This window comes from Triticum aestivum, chromosome 1D (genome assembly GCF_018294505.1).
Source record: "Triticum aestivum cultivar Chinese Spring chromosome 1D, IWGSC CS RefSeq v2.1, whole genome shotgun sequence".
NCBI classification, from domain to species: Eukaryota; Viridiplantae; Streptophyta; class Magnoliopsida; order Poales; family Poaceae; genus Triticum; species Triticum aestivum.
The window spans coordinates 348,112,630-348,133,145 of NC_057796.1; the positions used below are offsets into that span (position 1 = coordinate 348,112,630).

Consider the following 20,516-nt stretch of genomic DNA (forward strand, 5'->3'; position numbering starts at 1 on the left):
TTGATGGTGCCCTATTTAGAGTGAATGCAGCCGTCTCTAAAGCATAACCCCAAAACGATAGCGGTAAATCAGTAAGAGACATCATAGATCGCACCATATCTAGTAAAGTACGATTACGACGTTCGGACACACCATTACGCTGTGGTGTTCCGGGTGGCGTGAGTTGCGAAACTATTCCGCATTGTTTCAAATGTAGGCCAAACTCGTAACTCAAATATTCTCCTCCACGATCAGATCGTAGAAATTTTATTTTCTTGTTACGATGATTTTCAACTTCACTCTGAAATTCTTTGAACTTTTCAAATGTTTCAGACTTATGTTTCATTAAGTAGATATACCCATATCTGCTCAAATCATCTGTGAAGGTGAGAAAATAACGATATCCGCCACGAGCCTCAATATTCATCGGACCACATACATCTGTATGTATGATTTCCAATAAATCTGTTGCTCTCTCCATAGTTCCGGAGAACGGTGTTTTTGTCATCTTGCCCATGAGGCACGGTTCGCAAGTACCAAGTGATTCATAATCAAGTGATTCCAAAAGTCCATCAGTATGGAGTTTCTTCATGCGCTTTACACCGATATGACCTAAACGGCAGTGCCACAAATAAGTTGCACTGTCATTATCAACTCTGCATCTTTTGGCTTCGACATTATGAATATGTGTGTCACTACTATCGAGATTCATTAAAAATAGACCACTCTTCAAGGGTGCATGACCATAAAAGATATTATTCATATAAATAGAACAACCATTATTCTCTGATTTAAATGAATAACCGTCTCGCATTAAACAAGATCCAGATATAATGTTCATGCTCAGCGCTGGCACCAAATAACAATTATTTAGGTCTAATACTAATCCCGAAGGTAGATGTAGAGGTAGCGTGCCGACCGCGATCACATCGACTTTGGAACCATTTCCCACGCGCATCGTCACCTCGTCCTTAGCCAATCTTCGCTTAATCCGTAGCCCCTGTTTCGAGTTGCAAATATTAGCAACAGAACCAGTATCAAATACCCAGGTGCTACTGCGAGCATTAGTAAGGTACACATCAATAACATGTATATCACATATACCTTTGTTAACCTTGCCATCCTTCTTATCCGCCAAATACTTGGGGCAGTTCCGCTTCCAGTGACCAGTCTGCTTGCAGTAGAAGCACTCAGTTTCAGGCTTAGGTCCAGACTTGGGTTTCTTCTCCTGAACAGCAACTTGCTTGCTGTTCTTCTTGAAGTTCCCCTTCTTCTTCCCTTTGCCCTTTTTCTTGAAACTAGTGGTTTTACTGACCATCAACACTTGATGCTCCTTTTTGATTTCTACCTCCGCTGCCTTTAGCATTGCGAAGAGCTCGGGAATTGTCTTATTCATCCCTTGCATGTTATAGTTCATCACGAAGCTCTTGTAGCTTGGTGGCAGTGATTGAAGAATTCTGTCAATGACGCTATCATCCGGAAGATTAACTCCCAGTTGAATCAAGTGATTATTATACCCAGACATTTTGAGTATATGCTCACTGACATAACTATTCTCTTCCATCTTGCAGCTGTAGAACTTATTGGAGACTTCATATCTCTCAATCCGGGCATTTGCTTGAAATATTAACTTCAACTCCTGGAACATCTCATATGCTCCATGACGTTCAAAACGTCGTTGAAGACCCGGTTCTAAGCCGTAAAGCATGGCACACTGAACTATCGAGTAGTCATCAGCTTTGCTCTGCCAGACGTTCATAACTTCTGGTGTTGCTCTTGCAGGAGGCCTGGCACCTAGCGGCGCTTCCAGGACATAATTCTTCTGTGCAGCAATGAGGATAATCCTCAAGTTACGGACCCAGTCCGTGTAATTGCTACCATCATCTTTCAACTTTGCTTTCTCAAGGAACGCATTAAAATTCAACGGAACAACAGCACGGGCCATTTATCTACAATTAACATAGACAAGCAAGATACTATCAGGTATTAAGTTCATGATAAATTCAAGTTCAATTAATCATATTACTTAAGAACTCCCACTTAGATAGACATCCCTCTAATCATCTAAGTGATTACGTGATCCAAATCAACTAAACCATGTCCGATCATCACGTGAGATGGAGTAGTTTCAATGGTGAACATCACTATGTTGATCATATCTACTATATGATTCACGCTCGACCTTTCGGTCTCCGTGTTCCGAGGCCATATCTGCATATGCTAGGCTCGTCAAGTTTAACCTGAGTATTCCGCGTGTGCAACTGTTTTGCACCCGTTGTATTTGAACGTAGAGCCTATCACACCCGATCATCACGTGGTGTCTCAGCACGAAGAACTTTCGCAACGGTGCATACTCAGGGAGAACACTTTTATCTTGAAATTTTAGTGAGAGATCATCTTATAATGCTACCGTCAATCAAAGCAAGATAAGATGCATAAAAGATTAACATCACATGCAATCAATATAAGTGATATGATATGGCCATCATCATCTTGTGCTTGTGATCTCCATCTCCGAAGCACCATCATGATCACCATCGTCACCGGCGCGACACCTTGATCTCCATCGTAGTATCGTTGTCGTCTCGCCAACTTATTGCTTTTACGACTATCGCTACCGCTTAGTGATAAAGTAAAACAATTACATGGCGATTGCATTGCATACAATAAAGCGACAACCATATGGCTCCTGCCAGTTGCCGATAACTCGGTTACAAAACATGATCATCTCATACAATAAAATATAGCATCATGTCTTGACCATATCACATCACAACATGCCCTGCAAAAACAAGTTAGACGTCCTCTACTTTGTTGTTGCAAGTTTTACGTGGCTGCTACGGGCTTAGCAAGAACCGTTCTTACCTACGCATCAAAACCACAACGATAGTTTGTCAAGTTGGTGCTGTTTTAACCTTCGCAAGGACCGGGCGTAGCCACACTCGGTTCAACTAAAGTGAGAGAGACAGACACCCGCCAGTCACCTTTAAGCAACGAGTGCTCGCAACGGTGAAACCAGTCTCGCGTAAGCGTACGCGTAATGTCGGTCCGGGCCGCTCCATCTCACAATACCGCCGAACCAAAGTATGACATGCTGGTAAGCAGTATGACTTATATCGCCCACAACTCACTTGTGTTCTACTCGTGCATAGCATCAACGCATAAAACCTGGCTCGGATGCCACTGTTGGGGAACGTAGTAATTTCAAAAAATTTCCTACGCACACGCAAGATCATGGTGATGCATAGCAACGAGAGGGGAGAGTGTTGTCCACGTACCCTCGTAGACCGAAAGCGGAAGCGTTATCACAACGCAGTTGATGTAGTCGTACGTCTTCACGATCCGACCGATCAAGTACCGAACGCACGGCACCTCCGAGTTCAGCACACGTTCAGCTCGATGACGTCCCTCGAACTCCGATCCAGCCGAGTGTTGAGGGAGAGTTTCGTCAGCACGATGGCGTGGTGACGATGATGATGTTCTACCGACGCAGGGCTTCGCCTAAGCTCCGCAACGATATTATCGAGGTGTAATATGGTGGAGGGGGCACCGCACACGGCTAAAATATCGTATATCAATTGTGTGTCCAGAGGTGCCCCCTGCCCCCGTATATAAAGGAGCAAGGGGGAGGCCGGCCGGCCCTTGGGGCGCGCCAAGGAAGGGGGGGAGTCCTCCTCCTAGTAGGAGTAGGACTCCCCTTTCCTAGTCCAACTAGGAAGAGAGAAGGGGGAAGGAAAGAGAGGGAGAGGGAAAGAGGGGCCGCGCCCCCCTCCCCTAGTCCAATTCGGACTCCTCATGGGAGGGGGCGCGCCACCTCCTGGGCTGCTGCCCTCTCTCTCCCCTCAGGCCCACTAAGGCCCAATACTTCCCCGGGGGGTTCCGGTAACCCCTCCGGCACTCCGGTTTTATCCGAAACTTCTCCGGAACACTTCCGGTGTCCGAATATAGTCGTCCAATATATCAATCTTTATGTCTCGACCATTTCGAGACTCCTCGTCATGTCCGTGATCACATCCGGGACTCCGAACAACCTTCGGTACATCAAAACATATAAACTCATAATATAACTGTCATCGTAACTTTAAGCGTGCGGACCCTACGGGTTCGAGAACTATGTAGACATGACCGAGACACCTCTCCGGTCAATAACCAATAGCGGAACCTGGATGCTCATATTGATTCCTACATATTCTACGAAGATCTTTATCGGTCAGACCGCATAACAACATACGTTGTTCCCTTTGTCATCGGTATGTTACTTGCCCGAGATTCGATCGTCGGTATCTCGATACCTAGTTCAATCTCGTTACCGGCAAGTCTCTTTACTCGTTCCGTAATACATCATCCCGCAACTAACTCATTAGTCACAATGCTTGCAAGGCTTATAGTGATGTGCATTACCGAGTGGGCCCAGAGATACCTCTCCGACAATCGGAGTGACAAATCCTAATCTCGAAATACGCCAACCCAACAAGTACCTTTGGAGACACCTGTAGAGCACCTTTATAATCACCCAGTTACGTTGTGACGTTTGGTAGCACACAAAGTGTTCCTCCGGTAAACGGGAGTTGCATAATCTCATAGTCATAGGAACATGTATAAGTCATGAAGAAAGCAATAGCAACATACTAAACGATCGAGTGCTAAGCTAACGGAATGGGTCAAGTCAATCACGTCATTCTCCTAATGAGGTGATCCCGTTAATCAAATGACAACTCATGTCTATGGCTAGGAAACATAACCATCTTTGATTAACGAGCTAGTCAAGTAGAGGCATACTAGTGACACTCTGTTTGTCTATGTATTCACACATGTATTATGTTTCCGGTTAATACAATTCTAGCATGAATAATAGACATTTATCATGATATAAGGAAATAAATAATACTTTATTATTGCCTCTAGGGCATATTTCCTTCACACCATACCTAGTTCAATATCGTTACCGACAAGTCTCTTTACTCGTTCCGTAATGCATCATCCCGCAACTAACTCATTAGTCACAATGCTTGCAAGGCTTATAGTGATGTGCATTACCGAGAGGGCCCAGAGATACATCTCCGATACACGGAGAGACAAATCCTAATCTCGATATATGCCAACTCAACAAACACCTTCGGAGACACCTGTAGAGCATCTTTATAATCACCCAGTTACGTTGTGACGTTTGATATCACACAAGGTGTTCCTCCGGTATTCGGGAGTTGCATAATCTCATAGTCAGAGGAACATGTATAAGTCATGAAGAAAGCAATAGCAATAAACTAAACGATCATAGTGCTAAGCTAACGAATGGGTCTTGTCCATCACATCATTCTCTAATGGTGTGATCCCGTTGATCAAATGGCAACACATGTCTATGGCTAGAAAACTTAACCATCTTTGATTAATGAGCTAGTCAAGTAGAGGCATACTAGGGACACTCTGTTTGTCTATGTATTCACGCATGTACTAAGTTTCCGGTTAATACAATTCTAGCATGAATAATAAACATTTATCATGATATAAGGAAATATAAATAACAGCTTTATTATTGCCTCTAGGGCATATTTCCTTCAGTCGACTATAGGGGGTGAGTGAATAGGGGACTACAAAATTTAACCATTTCTTAGTTGCTTTTAAGATTGAGGTATCTTAGATTCTCAAAAATCAAACTAAGCTAGCAACAAGATAAACAACTCAACACAATACAATACGAATGAAAGTAAATACATGGAATAGAGATAACCACAAGCGCAAAGACGAAGGTTTATCTTGAAGTTCATACCCTTGGGGGTGTTTAATATCCGCTAGGGAGGTGGAGGCCAACGAATGCCCTCGGCGACACCAAATGCCTTGCCCTTCTTCTCTAAGAGCCTCGGTTAACAAGCGCCCTTACTTTCTTCACTAGTGGGAGGTTTTTACATGACCTCCAAACCATCAAAAACTCTCCGGGAGTACAAAATCACACTTAGGAGGCCTCTGAGTGACACCAAACTCGCCAGGGTTACCCACAAAGCCAGGAGCAATATGAAGCACATAAACATGGGGTTAGTCAAAGCTTTGTTGGTGGAACCACAAATCTAAATCTTCAATTTCTTTTCATCTCAAGAAAAGGAAATTTTGGTCGGCTATAGAGGGAGGATGCAAGCTGAAGATGGTCAACTACGGTACATACTTCAGATCTGGTCACTACTCACTTGGATAAGAAGAGGGATTTATATATGCTCACTTCAAATATGCTACTTTCCAGATTTTGAGCAAACCCAGAGTCTCCGGGATAAAATGGATCCCTGGAAATACTTTGAGCTATCCATGAGTGCCTAACCGGATCAAGTCTAGATGTTTCGGGCCAAAACTTCAGGCAACATGCACATTCAAGTGCATATGAATTTTGGCTTTGGCACAACTGCCTCATAGGATTCATTTTTAGGCAAGAATCCCCACTTGTTCCACGTTCAATCCATATGTATAGTGGGATGTTTCCATTGACTCAAATAATGCACAAAACTAAGCATAATTGCATAAACACCATTTCTTTTGTTCTTTTTGTCATGGGGGTGTCAGACCACCTTTGCTTCACTTACAATGGGGCTAAATTACCAAAACCCGCGTAGGGACTAAGATGTCCTTTCACTTTGGAAGGAATTACTACAACATATGCTTCCACGAATTGATAACCATAAGTCACCCACTTAATAGAAACTTCTCAGTGTCTAGAAGCCTCTTGCGTTTCGGGGCGCAAAAATGGATCCACCAAGAGATCCACGAATCCATCCATTTTTTTAATGTCCTTTAGGTTTATTGTTTTTATTTTGACCTCATCATATTTTTCTTATTATAAAAAACTAAAACATCATTAGTATATACCCAAGTAAGAATCTATTTTGGATAAGTACCTATGTATTCCTATCATTCTCTGCTCAAGATTTTTTGGAATTCATAATTAAGAAGATCACAACATCTAAACTAAGGACGTAGATTGACAAAATTGATACATCCAAAAATATCATTAATTCCAAAGCATAATGATGTATTTTTATTGCAATTTATCATTTTATGGGAATAATTATATTTATTGCAGGATGTACACATATTCCTGTTTTCTCTTTGTGTGTGTACAAAACTCAACAAAATTGGATATATAAATTTATCTATTTGAAGTCCTTGTACAATGTGTGTCATGTTGTCTAACATATCGGTCCAATTTTGGATTGTTTCAAAGAAGTCCCTCTAAGGCCAGTTTCCATCAAAATGTAGGAAGTTACAACAGGATCAAAAGTAGCTTCCCTATTGAATATATAAGTTAGGCTTTCAAATCCCTCAATTTGGGGTTAGTACGAGTCAACAGATGCAAGTCAATATTTATAAAATCCAACCTCCCATTGGAGCCTGAGGAGGGTGATTGTATTTAATCTTTTCGTACTCTGCCTAATTGGACATGGTTGTTTACTTATATTGTTTAAAGGACATGGGAGGCTCTATAGTTGCCCAAGGTGAAAAGATTGAAGAGGTCAACAAGAGGTGTGGGGTGATAGGAGACTATAAGTTTTAGCTTTTCTCAACAACGTAAGGGATAGTGTAGATAAGTAAGTTATCTAGCTATGCACTATGGTGGGAACGACCTAAATGTCACACTACCCAGATAGCAATCACATGCACAAAGTAAAGGAACTGGGAATTTAATAACTATAAGTTGGAGACAAGTATGTATGTCGAAGTTCACACTCTTGGAGGAGTGCTAATCTTTGTTGGAGGGGTGTGTACACCGAAGCTTCTCAAATGTCGTTGAGGCTCAACCTATCCTCCTTGAGCCTCCCAACAAAGGAAGGGATCCAATTCACTTGTAGTTCGTGTTGAGGTGACAAACAAAACTGTACAAACTTCTCCGGACCACACCATAGCTGGAAGCTTTTGAAAGGACTCCAACCATCTAGGAGCACCCACAACTCCAAGAGTTATAAGATCCATGACGGATTCAAGGGGGTTCAATCTTTTTTGCTTGGGGAAAGTGTAGACCAAGATCTATTGAAATCAATGGAGGAAAAAGAATGGAGTCGTCCCATTCCTCATGGGTAAGAAGGGAGGCTTATATAGACACCCCCCCCCCCCCCCCCCCCCAAAAAAAATCCAACTATTATGGAGTTGTCATGTGTTCCCCAAAGGTTCTAACCGGCTCATGGCAGTATTCGGGTAGCCTCTCGGGAAAACAGAGAGCTGCAACACACAGGGGTTGCAAGCCTATATTGTTCCTGGAGGTTGTTTTAGAAACAACATGAAGGTTCCAACCCCAGATATTTCAGGTTCTCTCCTAGGTTAACAAAGAGTTGCAACTCTATAGTCTGGAGCTTTCAGCGGACACCAGAGAAATGTAGAAATAATGATTTAAGGGGTGCTCTCTCTTGGCATTAGGTGATTTTGTGGGTGAAATGTGAGTTGATTCCCACCTATTTCTCCAAAGTGTACCATTTGTTTATAGTACGGCTTTCAAGAATCACCAGGATGTCATATATTTTCTATTTTTGAACAGGGGAAGGGGGGGGGGTGTCTCCGACCATGCTTGCTTGCCTTCAAATGTGCCAACACTGTGTAATCCATTAAAGCACATGGTTAGATCACTCTTCATCTGATGGAAAATACAATCTATCACGTCTATGGGATGGTTCATATCCATGGATTTTGCCCGGCGAGCACAAGCTCGTCGGTCGCCCGGCCTCCGCACTGCCAGTCGCCGACGTCACGGACCACACCTATGTCGCCCGGCTTTCCCCCGCCAAGGCACGACGCCTAGACCCGTTTCTCGGGGTCGCCGGACGTTGGCGTGATCGCGCCGTCCACCCCGCACCCCTCGGCCGTCATCGACCTCAATGTCACGCATGGGTCCGGCAACGGCGGCCGGCCGCCGTCCGTGGAGATGCAAAGAAAGCATGCACGACCACCGTTTACGGGCACCATGCCGCCCCCCCCCCCCCGCGTCTTGTTCGACGGAATGCCAACAACAACGCCACCGGTCGACGACCCCTTCTACAACCAGTTCATGGAGGATGTGATCTTCGAGGGTGGGCAGGGCCGTGCCTACGACCCCGACGAGACCCAAAGTCAGGATGGCCGCGCCCAGTACATTGCCGATGAAGAGGCCGACGACCGTGCTGACTACGACCATGGTGACTCGTGGCATGAAGACGATGATATCTATTGCGAAGGTGATGGTGATGAAGAAGAAAGCAATGACATTGATATTGGTGGCGAGCCATTGTTCATCGATGAGCTCACCCAAAGAGCGGAAGCACAAAAGAGGAGGAAGAGCATTCGCACGGGTTCATATACACAAGATGAGGACAAGTTGATTTGCCAATGTTGGATGAAGATTAGCCAAGATCCGACCAGCGCGCAACAAAAGGGCCTTGTTTTTTGGACGAGAGTCCACAAAACATTCCATGAAAGGAAGATGTTTGAAACGTTGTTCTTTTTTAAATATGGAGGCGGACAAGATGGGGCCAAACGATGCGGCCGCGCGCTGGGCGCACGGCCACCGCATCCCAGAGACACGCCCGGACACGACCCCATCGCCCTATCCAAAGGGACAAAATCCGGCCAAAGCGGACGTCCGTTTGGGGTCGCGCGGTGGAGTTGGCCTTAGTTTGAGCATGATTTGAGAAAATTTGAATATCCGGACCAGTTCACACATTTGATGACTAGCATTAGATGGCTAAAAATGTCCGCACCGTCCGTGTCTAAATATTAGGTGATCCGCGTTGGAGTTGCCCTCACGCCTCCCTCCCGGTTGTGCCTGCCCATGAAGCATTGCAACAAGTTGAACCCTGCGACAGCAGGGGAGCCGATAAACCTCCATGATGCCATCGTATTGCCTGCCATTTGCAGCGGCCTGCTTGACCCGGGTGGTTCCAAATCATCCACCAGTCGCCGAGAATTCCGACAAGCGATAGCTTTACCCACTGTTGGGTACTTCCTCTTTCCCCCGAGAATGAGAACATGTGTGGAAAATTAGATTGTGGTTGCAAGGCACCAGGGTGGACGAGTCCAAGGAACTTACTGCTCCGGTCTCAAAAGTTCAACGCATCTGTTCTGCTTGAGATGGGTGGCCAATTGAGTCCAGTGTTTATGCTGCTCCACGATCTTGACATGCCATATTTTTTAGAAAAAACTTTGAGAATTTTCCGCTGAATCATACTCCAATGAGATCTTCGAAGCTTTGTCGTGTCGGAGAGTCAAACATAGCAGCAATTCAAGGAAAACTGTAGGGTACAATGTTTTCTTCGCCAGGGGAACTTGATATGATACCGTTGAGCACATGATGGTTGTGATTTGTGAAGCAAAGAAAATGAGAAGAAAACAAAGTTGCTTTTAAGATATTTCATTGTGAAAAGGTAAATCTATTGTACCAGTGCAGTTACATACAGGTCCAAAAACTGCAAGAACTTTCCTATCAATGCTAAGAAGGAGCAAAGGGCTTACACTTTTCCGATAAGCTGGGGCATCTAATCCAGTAAGGAAAATGAACTTTTTATCATACTGTGTTAAAGTTGTCAGCGTACTCTCAAGTTATCTGGTTGCCTGCTCCACGATGCCCTCTGTTCTGTAAAACTACCAATAACGGCAGATCGCTCCATGTTGCCTAGATGGTTGGCAACTCGACTGTAATATTCGTCGCTATCGAAATCCTCTAGTACCTTCACCAAATTTGCACTCTGTTCGTTGACTACCACCTGTCCATCCGTGCTTGTTGTATTGTCAGCAATAATGCTTATTGGCTTCAGTAATAATGAATGTTCCATGTTTGATCCTTCCACCAAATAAACAGCACCAAGTAGTTCTCCCAGAAATATACCCTACGATTATGACAATTCATGGGCCAAAAAATATGATAAGTACTTCTTAAAAAAGTATTGAATCATGTATAAAAGTAAACTACAGCAATTTGAGATGGAATAGTTGTGGTCTTGCGGGTTTGGTATCCTCGGTATTGGTTAAAACAATATAAGCATGGCCCTTGGGCTCCTCAAAAATCAAAATCAAAATTCGATGGTCAGAAATCATGACGCACGTACACAGAAAGTAAGTACGCCAGTTCGTCGGCAGGAGCAATTTGAAATATAACCAGTTCAGACAGCAAGGAAGCTGATATAAACTATGAACTTTTCTTTTCTTTTTGAAAATTAGTAAGTTGTAACAAATGAACAGAAGGAGCCGAAGACCTTTACCATATGATGGTACAGCCGGTGCTTCTGTTGCAAGTCATGCAGCAATGACAACAAGTGGAGGACAAAACTTGATTCTGGAGTATTTTCAGCATACTCCAGAGATTCAAGGAGAGTCTGAAAGGAAGAAGCTTTTCTCTGAGAGCTAAGAGGAATCAAAGTGATATCCATAGTGGATTCTAGAACTACTTTCGCAGCTAGGGGATCAAGAAACAGATTGAACTCCGCATATCTATTAGATGGAACAGTGAACACGTTGCCGTTTGAATCATTTTCATCTCTGATATGGCCTCCAACAACATATACACTCTGCAGAAGAGAGAAACATGTAATTCAATATTAACAGTGCTAAAGATGACGTTATCATAGTTCAAAATGCAGTTCATATTGCATGAAACCAAAAGATATAAAACAACTGACCTTTATTACAGAACTTGCATTCCTGTCAGAGAGCACAATATTGGCCAAATTTGTAAGAGGTCCATTGGTAAGTATAGTGATCTTCTCACTTGGATCAAGTTGCTTTTTAACAGACTGCCAAACTTCAAAAGCCAATGGTTGCCGAAGTTCCGGATTACCAGTATTTCTAGGAGCGCCATGTTCTACTGAATTTTCAGCAGTGTACCTAATAATTCAAATAACAGGGTTATAAATATTAGACCACATTCATTACTCAGATTTGGGTCATTTGGTAGAAGGACATACCTTCTAGGACTTCGTGGCAAAGACCGAGCTAGTCCATACAGAGTGTCAGAGTCGAGAAGTCCACCACTCCCTTGGGGAATAGCACTGACATACTTGCAGCCAAGGATTCCAGTGCCTAACGCGGTGGAAGTGCCACGGCCAACAGGAATGTCATCACGACCCATCATATGTAGAATGTCATAAACGATATCAATAGTTGCGGCATTCGCCCAACCATTGCCGCTGACGAAAATCCCCTACAGCCATGATAGCAAACGTACTGTTGTAGAGAAAAATAGAGACAAAAATCATTTTATTGTACGGAGGCACATTACTGCATCGTCGCAGACAATTGGTACCTTCAAATCTATTTCTTCAACAGGCGCCTTCAAGAGATATATAAGGGAGACGAAATCTCCAGCACTCATGTCCATATCAAAGATGGTTACTTTCCCTCTACTTTTGTTAACAAAGTTTGGTTTGTAAAGAACCTCTCTGTAGAATGGAAATTGTGCTGTAATGTCGAAACGGCCTGTGTTATCACGGAGAGTTAAGACCTGCAGGCCACAGTTCAGCTATTACTATAATAAGAACCAATATGACACACACAAATGATTGCTGACATGCTTAGAGGCAGATTTTGTTTCATGTTACATGTATGTGAGTGCAATGTGCATTGACTCCTTCATATTGTTTTCTAAAAGATCTTATATTTCTTTACAGAGGGAGTACAACTCTGTGACTGGAGACATAGTTTAGGTTGCTCTTAGGTAAGTACAAAAGGCTAATGGCAATGGACATCCAGGGTAAAGCAGCAATACGGGGCTGGCTTAATGAAAGTCAAATATTTATTCTTTCGGTATGGCACTCTAAGCTCAGGAGTGGCGCTCACCCCAAATCCATTTTGGGGAGGTTTTCTGATGTAGGATAAACAAGCTCAAAATCAGAAGTTAAATTGAATTATCAAGAATACATTGGAGGAATATGGATGTAACTTGCCTATTGTTACATAAGGAATCAAATTAGTTGGAAGCTGTACGTGATAATTATATTGTTTTTCCTTAAAACTAAGACAATTGCACTGTACAGGCTACATTGATATTTTTCAAGAAATTGCAAAACTTGTGTCTCGAAGAGAACTGTTAACCTTGTGAGTTGTGAATCATACGGCCTGCAAGGTCGTGTTGCATGGGGCTTACCTCTAGGAAGCTCTTGAAAAATTCCCTATCCAAACGGCTATTTTTATCCACATTTGATTTAGCCTTTGTGGCAACACGAACACGGACTGCTTCTAGACCAGAAATTTCCTTAGTGTATCCATCCTGAGAACAAATATTAATTAGCCAAACTTGTCATACACAGTACAATTTGTTAATTCACTTGCAACATGGGAACACTCTTCATCCACCATTAAACAGCAACTTCTGCACCATTCTCCTACTTCATTTCATCATTACTATCTCCATTCATAAATACAAAAAACTTCCTAGAAAACGTGCAGTCAAAATTTCCTAACTTTGACTTGCAATATAAAATAAATTTGGATTGGTGAGGCATTTTAAATAATTAGATTTGTCACCAGAAGTATTCACGTAATATATAATTTCATACTTTTCGTTAACATATACGTATAAAATGTCAGGGTGGACCCACAAGAAATTTGGAGTGGGGGCATTTACTATGAATTTCTTTTAAAATTAAGCATTTTTTCTCAAGTATTTAAAAAGATATTTGAAATTTGAGCCATTTTTGGGTCTGCCCCTGTAAAAAGCGACGGTCAAAGATACATGTTGGAGGCTGTGTCAGAGTGTCTAAAACATCACCAATTTCCCAACAGAGGTAGTAAATTGTATATATATTAAAATCACAACTTGAGTTCCGTTGAACAGTCCTTTTTTACATTTTGTTTTGGGCAATAGCAGGACATGGTAGATAAACATACGGGTCAGAGAAAATTTAATGTAGCTTCATTGAAATTAATGTAAGTCCACTATATTTTATATAAACAAATTGTGCAACTGTAAAAATCAATTTGACTATACCATACCTCACATCTCCCTTTCCTACTTCCCTCTATAATACAGAAGCTATCTACAATTCCAGTTTGAACATGACCACTATGAACTCCACCCTTTTTAAGACCAAACTTGGGAACAGCATGACCATCGAATAATGGATTTGAGCCATCATATATGCCATATGGTTCATTTGAAGTTATTACTGTAATGTTCATGTATTCCAGCTCAGCAAAATCATTTCCATGCAGGCAGTCCTTGTCATTGCGCATGCCAGATATGGCTACACCAGAAGTAAAGGAATCCCACATAAAATAGCTCTGCATTAGGCCAAGAAAACAAAAAGGAAATGGTAAGGAAAAAATAAGAAAAATCCTATGTTATACTGAATTAAGTTTAATTTGCAAGGGCGAAGAATATGAACCTACTGCATGGAATTGATCATCAGACCATGTGTCTCGAGCCATTTTCAATGACTTGAAACAGTATTCTGCCTCGAATGTACTTTGGTGTTGTTGGAATGCATAAAAGAACTCTTCATTGACTGGAATCGTATTAGTTGCATCAAGAGGGACAAGTGTGATTGGAATGCCAGAATGAAACACCTGAAGTGGTAACATATTAGATAATTTATTGGCGTACTAAAGAGACACAGTTGTGAATAAAGACAGGTTCCGGTATAATCTAGGTATTATATTAAGTATGAAAGGTCAAGTTCATATACCAGTAACAAACACCTAATGCTTATCACGACAGAAGAATAATAGCTCCTGGCGTTTTTTAACATGAAACAAATATGAGGGATGCCTAGGAGGAACTAGGCACCGAACTTTATTTTTTTAGAACGAAGGCTCGAGAGAGAGCCCGGCTTTGAATTAACAAAGCCATCAACCGGCCAGGAGTTACATCGGACAGCACCTTACAAGAGGAAAAAGAAAAAGACGGCAGATACATGGTGCTACTAGACAACTTACAAACCTCGACAACACCGAACTTTATTAAGTGAGAAGTAATGATTGAACCCAAGCTGGCTACCCCATCAGTAATGCTAACTCCCAGCATCGATACAGAAACAAATTCACTCTCATTCTGAATTCTTCTATACATAGCTATTTGCACTAGAATCTACAATATGATTGTGCGGGCACTTAATCACAAAAGGGAAGTAATAAATCTACTGTGTATGTCAGCATGGATTTTTTTTACTAATATTAGCCTAAGAATGTATTACAGAAACTAGAAGACAAGAAATGAGACCTGACTATGGCTTTGCTCCTTGGGAGGAATTTCCAAATATAGAGATACAGATTTGTCGGAAATAAGAAATTCCACTTTCAAAGTTTAAGCAAACAAAAAGGGTAAGACAGACGGCCTCTTTCAAATCTAAGACGTATACCTGATATGCAGCAAAAGGATCTCCAAATATGTTGAATTCTGCATAGGGATTGGTACTGTAGCTAGAAAACAGGTTACCAATATCGCCGCATTGCTGTGGTGTACAAGCTGTGGTAACATCTTTTGGACAGCAACCTGTCGGGTTCTTCGATCTCACACCACCACCCATAGTGTATATGTGTTTGACATTTCCTTTCAGGTGTGGATAAGTCATGAGGAAAATGGCAAAGTTTGTATGTGACCCTGTGAGAATGACGGTTGTAGGGCCAGCAGATATTGTGTCGATCATTACTTGCTGTGTTGTAGGTTGCTGAAATGGTATATATCTTCTGTTTCCCTGCTTTATGGATTAAAAATTGCTAACTTGGAGCTGGTAATGAATAAACAGATAAGCAGAGTACCACGGCATATTTCTTACGGAAAGGACACTAATGTGATGGTGTGATATCATAAGTATTCCTCAAATTGCATTGTTTGGCCCCAGGGCTGGTTCGCCACGGACGATATACATATTCTTTCTGTGAGGGCAACAAAAACATTTTCGCTATATTGTGTCTTTTTATCAGACAGTGTTTTCACTTATCACCACAGATTCTCCATAATCAGCTTGTCCTAAAACTACCCAAACATCAGGTCAAATATGACCAGTTTCCGGAGACATTAGACAAATAAACAACTTTTGATTTATAATGCAGCAGTGGACAATCGACCAATCTTTTGAACATCAAAATGCAATACCTGTACAAAGGGGAATGTAAAATTATGCACGCGGCATATACCTGCGGAAGGAAGCTCCTCCTAATTCCCCAGTTTGTGTCAATGTCCAACCGTCCACCACCTTCCAGAGGAACAGCTTTTCTGTACCGGCAGTCCCCGACGGTTGTGATCCCCTAAAGTTTAACCTGTACATTAGTACCTACATTTCGAAAAAGAGAATCACCTAGAAAAAGATTTAGATGTCTTTCCTTGATAAATTATACCTAAATTATACCACTTATAACGGCACAGCAACTGGATGAGAAAACACATACCTGGTCAATCAGAGGTAAATAACCGCCAACGTTGGGATATATGGTGCCGGCATCTGATATCCCACCGTCGCCACCAATGCCAACCAGAATGTCGTCGCGGCCCATCATGTAGAGGATATCATACAGATGATTCACAGCATGCCCGGCATCACTCCACGCGTTCACATTGATGGTAACTGCCTGCAAATGCATAGAAAAGAAGCAATTTGTCATGTTATTGTGAACAACCGCAAGAGAACCATCTACTGCTATCGTCAAACATGTCGTCAGAAATTTACAGAATTGCAACCAGTACCAGAAAATTCATCCTAGTGTAACAAGATCACAAAATCACAACCACCTCCTAAGACAGCTCTCCGATTCGAGCTAGATCTTTCCATTGTTCTTGAGTGGTTAGCGAGAAGAAATGAATGACTGCCTCGATTTCTCACCGTTAATTCTCTTTGTTGCCCGGGAACGCGCAAGATTCAACCTAACCCCTTCGAGCGCCCCCTCCCACGCGCGCTGAAAGACGGGGGGCGCCACCATCGCCGCCCCATTTCGATGAGCCTGCACCCGACGCTGCGCCGCCACCTTGGTCCTCACAGCCAGATATTGCCCTCAGCATCGCCCACTGGCACACACGCTAGTACGCTACCAAGTCTCGGTACGTCCGCGTGGCAGTGGGGGCGTCGCCGGATCCTCGCCGACGGCGGCCGACCTTTTTTTTCTGAGGGAACCGACGGCGGCCCGACTTCGCCGTCAGCCATCATCAATCGCGAGAAGTGGGTAACTCGTCCAGTTCACAAGTTTTGAGCCCACGGCCCAAATCCACCACAATCAGCAGAAAACCTGCTACCTCTGTTTTTTTCTGTATTTGGGCCGGCTCCTGCCTGAGCATTCTTCTTTTCAGGGACTGGAATTCTTTTTTTTCACTATGATTAATAAAGTGTGTTTAGATTCAAAAAAAAACTTCCTCCCCATTTTTCCCTCAAACAAACAAAAATCTTCCTCCCCATTTCCAAATCACAGCACATACTAGATGATACCCCGTACACACAAAAAAGATGATACATGTGTTCTAGGGGAAAAAACAAGAAGATACCTCATGTGTTGCTGCAGGAATTGGTATTTTGATGAGATTTGATTGTTTGGGATTTGAATATGAGAATGAAGGCTAAAAATACATAATATTTGTTTTATTTGATTATTATATAGTTTTGAAATATTTATATAATATCCCACAATGTTTTTATAAAATAAAATTAGTATTTCTTATGAATGTTAAGAGAAATAGAGTGGGTTGATAAAGTAGGATGTGTGCATGTTGAGAGAAATAGTACATAAAAAATATTTCCCATACATGTTGAAAAAAATATAGGTAGTGGGGTTAATGAGGTGTGTGCATGTTTAGATCAATATTAGTAGTGAGAATCAACTACTTAAGTATGTAGGATTCAACTCAAAAGGAAACATACTGCATATTAGAATTTTTTAAGTCAAATTTCATAAACTTTGACAAAGAATATTAAAAAAATATTAACATCAGATTCATCATGAAATCTTTATTTTATTTCTATAAACTTGGTCACACAATTTGACTTAGGAAAAAAAAATTCCAATATGCAATATAGAATTAGTTTCAAATCCTCCCCCCCCCCCCCCCCCCCCCGAAATGGTATTTAGACATTGACACGGTTTCTGAAGTGTACAGTTTTGACAACAATTATATATTGTAAGTATGTCCACAGTACCCAACAAAATCATACTCCCTCCGTTCTAGAAATTTTTGAGATAATGCATGCATATGATTTTTACTATGTTCACTTGCAAATCTTGCACAAGTAGGGAGAGCACATTCTAACATCGTATGTCAGGTAGAGGTTAATTGATTTCTAGAGCTTTTATTCACGTTGAGCCACGTAATTAAAATTGCATTACATATTATATTCATCTTATGCATTAAAAAATATTGTATCCATCTTATGTGCCACGGATCTTTCCCAGGCAAACGCATATCGATTTCCTAAATTTTCTCTGACATTTCATAGTTTTAAAAGACAGGTATCGCTTTCATTCACATTTTCCCAATTTGATAAACTAGCAGTAACATTTGCACACAAAAAACAAACCAATTCCATCCATATTTTAATTTCCGCTGGCGTACTGCAGATGCATAGCACACTTCCTAGAAATATTCTTCTCAAAAAGAAATTGAAGCGGTAGACAAAGTATACATTAGGTAGCACAAATATAGTCCCACAAAAATATTCTATTCAGATAAAACTCATAGTGCCCACTCCATGATAATGAGAAAAGGAATCAGAACTGTTCACCCGAAAGAAAAAAAGAGTATCAGAAACTGTTAATATCTATACCATCTTCAAAGTTCCAACCGCCCAACCTCAAGAAATACATTTTGTACTTCACTTATTTCCTTTGGCCAGATTACTTTTGGGAGATATGGGCATATGGCGCTCACATATGTGTGGCAGTGTAATATAGTAAGGCAAAAGTTAAGATTCTCCATCACCGTCTTGTCAACATCGATCACTAGCTTGTACTTTAGTTATGATGATGCCTGGCTAATGACACAGCCACAGACCAGCTAAATTCGGATTAGTTTATTGGGTCAAACTTTGCAGTTAGAAGGTTCTGCCTTCGTTTCTCTGCACAAATACGAATTTGTCATCCAACCAGTGTCTCCGGGACAGTTGTAGCTCAACTAGTTTAGAAAGTGATCGGTATCCGGTTCCGGACGTTGTAGTGATCGAAAACTTGGATTGGAGGATTCATGAGTTGCAAATTCAGGTAACGAGATGATGCTTGTCCTCACACCTTAGGTCTAATTTGGAAAATACAATGTTTTTATTCTTTCAGGGAATATTCTAGTAAATATTTGTCGTAGCGCTCCAGGAATGAACAGCAGATTGTTATAAGTACTTGAAAATGACAATTTTTTGAAAAAATACACGCGAATTGTCATGCCTACTATATGCTTTAAATTTTCATAAAAAATACTTTTCGTGTCGTGAGAGAAAAAAAAAATCAATGATGTACTAGAAAGCAAAACAACATAAATTTACATAACGCGCAAAACCTGTCGATTTCTATGATTTATTTAAAAGTATCCGCAAAAACAAAATCATAATTGGATAGTCAATTCTCGCTAATAATCCACCCCCTTGAATTTCACTTTGTGGACCCTTCCCTTGTGTTTCCAACCAGATGTTGCCACCTTGGCCCGTAAGTTCAATTTCGTGGAATTAGTCTGTAGGTGTAGCAAAACTCGTGAACATGATTCTTTGTGCAGTCAGAGTCCATTTGTTCTACTGCACAACTACATGGTTAGTCAACAGGCACGGTTTTGTCTGGCCATGTTTAGTCATCTCACGTCGCTCATATGTATGAACAGTCGTTCTTTTAAACTAGCGATCATGATCATGATTTAACTGTCTTGGTGCATTGATGCTTCAGTCATGAACATATATATCTACGCAGAAAGTTCTAACATCGACTCGTTTCATTCCGCTTCTTGATAATTAGTAGTTGATCTCACAAAGCCATATGCATGCTGGTTAACCGACGACGTCTTGTCAAATGGGGCTAGAAGGCATAGATTCCCGTCTTAAATCAACCGGTGAAAGGCATCCAACTATCGGTCGACATAGCTAATGCAAAACCACATATGATTGCGACGCAAGAAATGAAAGAGGTAATCAAGGAAGATCATATCGCTGGTAATTTGCAGGCCACCGCAGCGCTACACATACCTTGAGCTCGAACTCGGAGCGGTTCTGCTTGAGGATGTACATGAGCGCCAAGAGGTCGTCGGTGTCCATGTCCGTGTCCAGCAGAATCCGCTGCGGCGCCGCCTGATCCGTCGCCGCGCCACCCGCTGCCACCGCCGCCGCCAAGACCATGATGACAACCACGGCCGCCGCCATCGTCCTCCTCCACTTCTCCATGCCAACCATACCACCCCCACCCCCAAGAAAGAACTGGCAGCTAGCTAGTAGCAAAGACTGGGCGATCGAGCTACGGCCATGGCGAGCTATTAAATGCACGCTCGGCGAGAGAGGGGAGGCCATGGCCCATGGCCTACGGCCAGTGGAATCTTAGGGGTATCTCACGATTAGTCTTGTCACTTACCGACCTTCCCCTTGTAGTTGTAGTGCACATGGTTATTCTGGGTGCGTCCTGTGTTGCACGGTACACTCCTCCCGATCTCGTGC

General features: G+C 42.2%; 1 protein-coding gene across 6 annotated transcripts; it reads right to left on the reverse strand.

Annotated features, from left to right (window-relative positions):
- Nucleotides 1-10,348: 10,348 nt before the first annotated feature.
- On the reverse strand, nt 10,349-20,312 carry LOC123181984 (uncharacterized). 6 transcript variants are annotated; one of them, XM_044594406.1, is made up of 12 exons: nt 20,055-20,299; nt 16,303-16,482; nt 16,051-16,161; nt 15,273-15,608; nt 14,305-14,481; nt 13,909-14,196; nt 13,061-13,183; nt 12,221-12,418; nt 11,883-12,118; nt 11,598-11,802; nt 11,181-11,486; nt 10,349-10,808 (listed from the first exon to the last, which is right to left on the reverse strand). In XM_044594406.1, exons 1-12 carry the CDS (start codon nt 20,256-20,258, stop codon nt 10,506-10,508), a joined length of 2,667 nt encoding a protein of 888 aa, XP_044450341.1. In that variant the 5' UTR covers nt 20,259-20,299; the 3' UTR covers nt 10,349-10,505. The 6 variants fall into 6 exon arrangements, 3 of the variants coding, with proteins under 3 accessions (XP_044450341.1, XP_044450342.1, XP_044450344.1); XM_044594407.1 differs by lacking the exon at nt 20,055-20,299 and adding an exon at nt 16,734-17,066; XM_044594409.1 differs by lacking the exon at nt 15,273-15,608 and having other exon boundaries at nt 20,055-20,302.
- Between the last annotated feature and the right edge of the window lie 204 nt (nt 20,313-20,516).